Below are 7467 nucleotides of genomic sequence, written 5' to 3' on the forward strand. Positions count from 1 at the left end.
TAAGGTAAAAATCCCTTTAATAGGAAAACTCTGTGTACTTGGAATATATCCAAGGGAATTTAAGCAATCGGGGAAAAAAACTAAATTACTGGACTACGGACTACTTCAAGCCAGAAGAGCCATTGCGCTATGTTGGAAGAGTATGGATGCTCCCTCCATGGGACTCTGGAAGAAGGAAATTGCAATCTCTCTAGGGCTGGAAAGACTGACATATATTGCCAAGGGCAAACAATGGGACTTTGTGAATATGTGGAAGCCATATATGATTATTTTAGGGAGTGGAGGTGAAGGACATTTATGAACAAAAAGGAAAAGAAGAAGGAAAGGAGGGGAGAATCTTGTCTATCCAAACCCATTGTATTTTTGTATTGCTGTGAGAACTATGCTCATTTCTACATTTGAATGTGATGTAGGCAGGTTTGATGTATGGATGGATGTGTGAATGTGAGGGTGTTCAACATTTGTTTGTATTGTACTATAAAAAATTTCAATAAAAATATATGGGAAAAAGAAAAAAGAAAAAAAAAAAAGAAAAATAAGAGCCACATATAAGATATTTGTTTAAAATTTTGATAGAACAGTAGCAGTATAATGTCCTCGTAAGTGGATATCAGGCCCATGTAGAGCAAAATTGAGTATTTTGGTCTAAATAACCCAAAATGTGATGTCCACATATGTGGACGCCAGGTCCTAGGAGGTTAAGGTGATACTGTGCAGAAGAGGTAACACCTCGAATCTGATGACGAACCTGGCGAAGTATAGCGTTTTGTTAGAAGCCAAGAAATGCACCGTATTTGATAGCTTGCTGCGAGACCTCACACCGGCACATCTACTGCGGGTGTGTTGCCTGTTATCGGGCCCGGAGTAAGCAACATCCCCCAAGAACCCGAAGAGGAGAGTCCCGACCCCAAGCCGTCAGTGTAGCAGAAATGATGACGGATGATGATGGCAGCAGCAGTCGTTCTTCTCTGGGCGAGTAGCTTAATGTTGTTCGTGTGTAATTTATGTTGAGTAGGCTAACCATGTTATTAAATTAATGCATGTAAGGTGAACTAGCAAACACCATCGTAGTTACATGCGGCAGTCTTCTTGTTTTATGGCAGATACTCCCTTCACCCTGGCCAAAAAGGCTAAAATGACCAAAGAAAAAGTGGAAAACAGCTAAACATGAGAGGTGGACAAAGTTTGTGCTTTTTCCATTGTTTAACACTGCTTCCAGCCAAGAGTGATACCATATATGCCCTATAGCTGCAGAAAAGGCTAACTTTGTTATTTTTTCACAAAAAAACAGCTAAACATGAGAGGTTTTTGGACAAAGTTTGTGTTCTCCATTCTTTAAGCACCGGTTCTAGAACCGTTTAAGCACCGGCACCGTTTCAAAAGTACTGGTTTGGCACTGGTATTGGATAAAACCTAAAGGATACCCATCCCTAGTCAGGTTAATCAGTTCTCTTCAGCACGCGGGTCATACACTGCCTCCTCACTATTGACTAACACTTCTGCTCGTGAAGTTAACATTACTTTTCTAAACTGAAACAGTTTCATAGTCACATACACCATCTTTATGAACTGCCTAAATCACCTAAATAAATCTTGCTGTATGCACAAAAACCATAGTAAACTGAGATTAGTTTTATCTTGTTTTTACTACTGTTTTAATCTATTTAATGTGTGTTATTAACTGCATTTGTATAACTAGATCCCTTTCAAATAAATGTTGTCTTTAACATACTTCTATAGCATTTGCTCTTACTGAACTGAAAATAAAGCAATTTACATTTTTGTTATTGTGCAAAACATATTAAGTGTGGCTTTAATCCAAAAATAATACCTGCAACAGGGTAGATGCGTATATAGGAATGTGAATCGCTTTATTGGCTGGACTATGGGATAAGGTGGCATCATTCTAATCCCATATGGGAGCAGCCAGTCACTTACTGACTAACACTGCAAAACAGAATTGTTAACCTATTTACTTTAATTTCAATTCAGGTGGATTTTTTTTGTGTGCAGCGCAGATTTTCTGTGCGCAGAGACCGTGCCAGCAGTGCACAATTGCGCACGCGCGCAGCTTAGAGGGAATATTGGTTGTGTTCAAGTAATTTACTGCAATAAAACTGCCTCTTTTAATTTACCCCCTTTGAGTTTGGGTCCCGAATTTGAGTCCTGACACTGCCTCACATACAGCCATCCTTGAGTCGACAAAATGTTTCTGACTTGATTTTAGCACAATCCTATGTAATCAAGACTGAAAATATTTAGTGCTCTGTGTCCCATTCTTGCAAATTAAGACTTAAATTCTGATTCTATTCCTTCCTCTGATGCTCCATCCATTCCAATTGTACTTTTAGGAGGTTTTCTAACTCCAGGAGACAGTGAGGGATATAATATCATTGTCAGGTTCTCAGATTTTGGTAAAGGTAGTGCTTACTTGTCTCATTCACTATAACTGTCCAAACATAACTTAATGAACCATTACCTTGTGTCTCTCTCTTTGTGTGGACATTCATAGCACAAACTAGTTGTTCCTGATTCCTCCACAGAGTGGACCAGGAGAGCTCAGAGGAGTTCACTGGTCAGTCTGCCCAGCAGCATCAAACACACCTGGACTACATATTTATGGTCTGTATATTTATAATAGCTATTTTAAAATCTATTCAATTCACAGTCATTTAAACTGGTGGGCTGTGAGTTTGTGTATAATGGATCTGATGTGGACCAATGTTTTCAATGTGATCTGGTCATTTGTAAACTATTTGGTTTCAGCTCTTAGAGGACAACATCATCACGTTTATGAAGAAAGAGCTAAAGAAAATGAAGAAGCTTTTGAGTTCAGATTATCCAGAAGGCTCAAACAATCAGAGTGAGGATGAGGAGATTTTAGAGGATTATCGGGGAGAGACGAGGCAAAGCAGTAAAGATGCTTTTTTGAAAATCACACTGCACTTCCTGAGGAAACAGAAGTGGGAGCAGATGGCTGACTACCTACAGAAAAGTATGTGGATTTAAATTGCTGGATTAATGAACCTTTAATAAAGTCTCAAGAGATGCAACAACAACAAGCAATATTATTCTTTAGGTGGCTGAAACATTAAGAAAAATTTCACTAGGCACTTTATAAAACATATATTAATATTCTTGTTTGGTTATTTGTCAGAATATACATCATTGCTTTGCCAGCAACGACTTAAGTCTAAGCTGAAGAAGAAGTTCCAGTGTGTGTTTGAGGGGATCGCTAAAGCAGGAAACCCAACCCTTCTGAATCAGATCTACACAGAGCTCTACATCACAGAGGGAGGGACTGCAGAGGTCAATGATGAACATGAGGTCAGACAGATTGAAACAGCATCCAGGAAACCAGACAGACCAGAAACAACAATCAGACAAGAAGACATCTTTAAAGCCTCACCTGGAAGAGATGAACCAATCAGAACATTGCTGACAAAGGGAGTGGCTGGCATTGGGAAAACAGTCTTAACACAGAAATACAGCCTGGACTGGGCTGAAGACAAAGCCAACCAGGACATCCAGTTCATATTTCCATTCACTTTCAGAGAGCTGAATGTGCTGAAAAGGAGAAGGTTCAGCTTGGTGGAACTTGTTCATCACTTCTTTAATCAAACTAACGAATCAGGAATCTGCAGCTTTGAAGACTTCCAGGTAGTGTTCATCTTTGATGGTCTGGATGAGTGTCGACTTCCTCTGGACTTCCACAAAACTAAAATCCTTACTGACCCTAGAAAGTCCACCTCAGTGGATGTGCTGCTGATAAACCTCATCAGGGGGAAACTGCTTCCCTCTGCTCGCATCTGGATAACCACACGACCAGCAGCAGCCAATCAGATCCCTCCTAAATGTGTTAGCATGGTGACAGAGGTCAGAGGGTTCACCGATCCACAGAAGGAGTACTACTTCAGGAAGAGATTCAGAGACCATTGGAAAGCCAACAGGATCATCTCCCACATGAAGACATCGCGAAGCCTCCACATCATGTGTCACATCCCAGTCTTCTGCTGGATCACTGCTACAGTTCTGGAGGATGTGCTGAAAACCAGAGAGGGAGTACTGCTGCCCAAGACCCTCACTGAGATGTACATCCGCTTCCTGGTGGTTCAGACCAAAGTGAAGAAGGTCAAGTATGATGGAAAAGCTGATGCAATTCCACACTGGAGTCAAGAGAGCAGGAAGATGATTGAGTCCCTGGGAAAACTGGCATTTGATCATCTGCAGAAAGGAAACCTGATCTTCTATGAATCAGACCTGACAGAGTGTGGCATCGATATCAGAGCAGCCTCAGTGTACTCAGGAGTGTTCACACAGATCTTTAAAGAGGAGAGAGGACTGTACCAGGACAAGGTGTTCTGCTTCATCCATCTGAGTGTTCAGGAGTTTCTGGCTGCTCTTCATGTCCATCTGACCTTCATCAACTCTGGACTAAATCTGCTTGTAGACAAACAACAATTCTCCAATATGTCTAAGTCTTTCAAAAAAAAACACAAGTCAAAACTAGATCATCTCTACCACAGTGCAGTGGACAAGGCCTTACAGAGTCCAAATGGACACCTTGACTTGTTCCTCCGCTTCCTCCTGGGTCTTTCACTGCAGACCAATCAGACTCTCCTACATGGCCTGCTGGTGGATACAGGAAGTAGGTCAAACACCAATAAGAAAACAGTCCAGTATATTAAGGGAAAGATCAATGAGAATCTGTCTGCAGAGAAAAGCATCAATCTGTTCCACTGTCTGAATGAACTGAATGATCATTCTCTAGTGGAGGAGATCCAACAGTCCCTGAGATCAGGAGGTCTCTCCACAGATAAACTGTCTCCTGCTCAGTGGTCAGCTCTGGTCTTCATCTTACTGTCATCAGAAGATCTGGATGTGTTTGACCTGAAGAAATACTCTGCTTCAGAGGAGGCTATTCTGAGGCTGCTGCCAGTGGTCAAAGCCTCCACAAAAGCTATGTAAGTGCACAGAAAATAAAAAAATATAATAATAATAATAATGATGATAATAATAATACTACTACTAATAATAATAATAAATTCCATTGATTCAATCCATTTATAAATGCACTTCTGTCAGAATTAGTTTTTTACTTTTTGCCTATTATTTTCTCTTTAGACTGAGGGCCTTTAATCTCTCAGAGAGAAGCTGTGAAGCTCTGTCCTCAGTTCTCAGCTCCCACTCCTCTCGTCTAAGAGAACTGGACCTGAGAAACAGTAACCTGCAGGATTCAGGAGTGAAGCTTTTGTTTGCTGGACTGGAGAGTCCACAGTGTAAACTGAAAAGTCTCAGGTCAGAGTTTGTCCTGTGATATAAACTTATATTTGTTGATGTTGTTTTTTCTTTTTTAAATATTTGCTGTTATCTTTTTTCATTATTTTTAGACCTTGACCTTGATTTGGTTATCAAACATTTTTTTTGTGCGATTAAACAAAAAACCAAAGCAAAGCACAAAAAAAGTATTTGATTTGTCTTTTCGCCTGCTGTTGGTCCCAAAATGACATCACCCAGTGGTTCTAGGGAGTTTGGATTTTGGGTGATTCTGACATGAACATAAGTTACAAAAAATGCCAGGCTGTGCTGAAAAAAACATCAAGTCCCGTAATTCCTCCCCTCAGCATGAATACACTTTATCATCAATGTTAATTGTACTCTGTTTCATAATCTTTTAGAATGAGTGGCTGTAACCTGTCAGACGGAAGCTGTGAAACACTGTCCTCAGTTCTCAGCTCCAAGTCCTGCAGTTTGAGAGAGCTTGACCTGAGTAATAAACACCTCCAGGACTCAGGAATGAAGCTGCTGAAGATTCCAAACTCTACAATTGTGAGGTCAGATGATATTTTTTTCTTTGTTGGTTTGTTTTTGTTAAATAATATTTAATAAGGGCTGAATAAGCAAGTAATCAGATTACAGGAGATGTAATCAAGTACACTGATCAGTACACTGATCACTAAAATTGGGAAACCATGCTGTGACTTTATGGATTTCTTGCTGTGACAACCAATCCAATATGAGATTGATGTAATGTCCATGTGTGCATGCTGAAAGAGACTGTGCTGCTCTAACCCCCCTCCTCCTTTCAGGGTGGAGCCTGCTGGAGTGCGATGGTTGAGACCAGGTCTGAGGAAGTGTAAGTGTGTTTTTAATGTGATTCATGAAAACAAAGCAGCACATATTCAACCGTCTTCAAACTGTCATATCATTCATTCATCAAAGTGTCAATCAATGAACAGATGATGGATCAATAACTGCAGCTGGATTGCGTTTTTTCTCTCCATCAGATTCCTGTCAACTCACAATCGACACAAACACAGTGAACACAAAGCTCCAACTGTCTGACAACAACAGGAAGGTGACATATGTGGAGGAGGTTCAATCGTATCCTGATCATCCAGACAGATTTGATCTTTGGCCTCAGCTGCTATGTAGAAATGGTCTGACTGGTCGCTGTTACTGGGAGGTCGAGTGGAGAGGAAACGTTTATATATCAGTGAGTTACAGGAGAATCAGAAGGAAAGGAAACAGTAATGATTTTGTGTTTGGATGCAATGATCAGTCCTGGAGTCTGAGCTGCTATGATGATGGTCCTCGTCATGTCTGGTACAATAACATAAAAACACCCATCTCTTCCTCCTCCTCCTCTGTCTCTAACAGAGTAGCAGTGTATGTGGACTGTCCTGCTGGCACTCTGTCCTTCTACAGAGTCTCTTCTGACACTCTGATCCACCTCCACACCTTCAACACCACATTCACTCAAACTCTTTATCCTGGACTTTTGATCAGTCCTGGTTCCTCAGTGTCCTTGTGCTGAGTGGAGTGTAAAGAGTGTCCTCCTGTTAGAGAAACACTCTGACTGTTGAACAGATAGTTCAGTCTGTACATGTCTGTCTCTTGCACTCACAAACACGTTTTCAGATTCATGGATTCAATCAATTGATGTTTGAAACTGTTCTAAATGATTCCTTGTAAACTTCTTCCTCTTCAGTCCTTTAAAGATGGAAGCTCCCATTATTCCAGGATCCACATGTTGTTTTCTGTCTTTTTCCACTCAAAGCTTCACAGTGAATCTCAGTATGTTGTGTTTCTCTGAAGCTCAGTTCTCAACCAGCTCCTCTGCATTTTCAACAAGTCTGAGCTCATTAAAATGAATCCAAATGTTTGATTTCTCTTTCTTAATGGGATGTTTCCATCATGGCTGAATAAATGGACATCCAATTGTACTCAGTGTATCAAATATTAAAGACATTCAGCATCTCTCATGTTTCTGTCATTCTATAAAAACAGCTGCTTTTAAAACTGATCCAATCAAAGAAACATGAACTTCCATATTGATCAGATCAATACGTACAGCTCTGATGTCACTAACATCTACTTGAACTCTTCATTGATGGTGATTTATGGCCCTCTGCTGGTGAGAAGATGAACTGCATGATGTCGGTTTAATGAGCACAGATGACATGA

At 40.5% G+C, this 7467-nt stretch overlaps 1 protein-coding gene across 4 annotated transcripts in view; it reads left to right on the forward strand.

Annotated features, from left to right (window-relative positions):
• Positions 1-7260, forward strand: part of LOC143416815 (protein NLRC3-like) — a 42104-nt gene extending 34844 nt beyond the window's left edge. For 2 of the 4 annotated variants that reach the window (XM_076882439.1, XM_076882438.1), the window contains 7 exons: positions 2544-2622; positions 2767-2995; positions 3158-4964; positions 5125-5298; positions 5679-5834; positions 6090-6136; positions 6288-7260. In XM_076882439.1, the coding sequence (XP_076738554.1) occupies positions 2544-2622; positions 2767-2995; positions 3158-4964; positions 5125-5298; positions 5679-5834; positions 6090-6136; positions 6288-6817 (3022 nt within the window). In that variant the 3' untranslated portion in view covers positions 6818-7260. Of the gene's footprint in view, positions 1-2512; positions 2623-2766; positions 2996-3157; positions 4965-5124; positions 5299-5678; positions 5835-6089; positions 6137-6287 lie in introns of all 4 variants that reach the window. The other 2 variants (XM_076882440.1, XM_076882441.1) reach the window with 2 other exon arrangements.
• Positions 7261-7467: the final 207 nt, after the last annotated feature.

This window comes from Maylandia zebra, linkage group LG3 (genome assembly GCF_041146795.1).
Source record: "Maylandia zebra isolate NMK-2024a linkage group LG3, Mzebra_GT3a, whole genome shotgun sequence".
Lineage (NCBI taxonomy): Eukaryota > Metazoa > Chordata > Actinopteri > Cichliformes > Cichlidae > Maylandia > Maylandia zebra.